Below are 519 nucleotides of genomic sequence, written 5' to 3'. Positions count from 1 at the left end.
AGCGTCTTCCGTGCGTCCCTGAAATAATCCCAATTTTCATTTTTTATGCTCACCAATTCTAATTTGACCCAAAAATCGATTTTTGAGTACGTACAGGCAGGAGTTCAGCGATCTGGGTCCAGCGGTTGCCATATTTCTCGTAGGCTTGCTGGATGGCTTCATCCTCTTCCTCGGTAAATGGTCTGTCAACATGTGAATGGTCCATTTTAATCGATTTTGGTCACAGTTTAGTAAAAAAAATGCGCTTACGATTTGTTGATACTCGGGTCCAAGCGGTTTCGCCAACGCTCGCGGCACTGTTTGGCACTGGCAAAAATTGACAATGATTATTGACCATCACTCTCGTTTTTCAGTTTTTTTTTTTTGTTGGCAATACACGTACGTTCGTCCAGGGATGCTGTTGGACACTTGACGCCAGTTGTCATAGCCCTTGAGCATCATCTCCATAAGCAGCGCGTCCTCCTCGACTGACCACGGGCCTTTAACCAGTCCAGGCTTTAGCACTTTGTTCCAGCGCTG

At 45.9% G+C, this 519-nt stretch overlaps 1 protein-coding gene across 1 annotated transcript in view; it reads right to left on the bottom strand.

Moving 5' to 3' along the window:
• The window catches only part of PPTG_15853 (hypothetical protein), a gene marked incomplete at its 5' end in the record, with an annotated part of 1813 nt that extends 1366 nt beyond the window's left edge, over nucleotides 1-447 (bottom strand). Inside the window, 3 exons of the mRNA XM_008913610.1 lie at nucleotides 95-182; nucleotides 250-306; nucleotides 383-447. Coding sequence (XP_008911858.1) covers nucleotides 95-182; nucleotides 250-306; nucleotides 383-447 — 210 coding nt within the window. The remainder of the gene's footprint in view (nucleotides 1-94; nucleotides 183-249; nucleotides 307-382) is intronic.
• Between the last annotated feature and the right edge of the window lie 72 nt (nucleotides 448-519).

This window comes from Phytophthora parasitica (assembly GCF_000247585.1).
Source record: "Phytophthora parasitica INRA-310 unplaced genomic scaffold supercont2.54, whole genome shotgun sequence".
In the NCBI taxonomy this organism is placed as follows: Eukaryota; Oomycota; class Peronosporomycetes; order Peronosporales; family Peronosporaceae; genus Phytophthora; species Phytophthora nicotianae.
The sequence above is the reverse complement of the archived record's forward strand: the minus strand, read 5'-3'. Positions and strand labels throughout refer to the sequence as shown.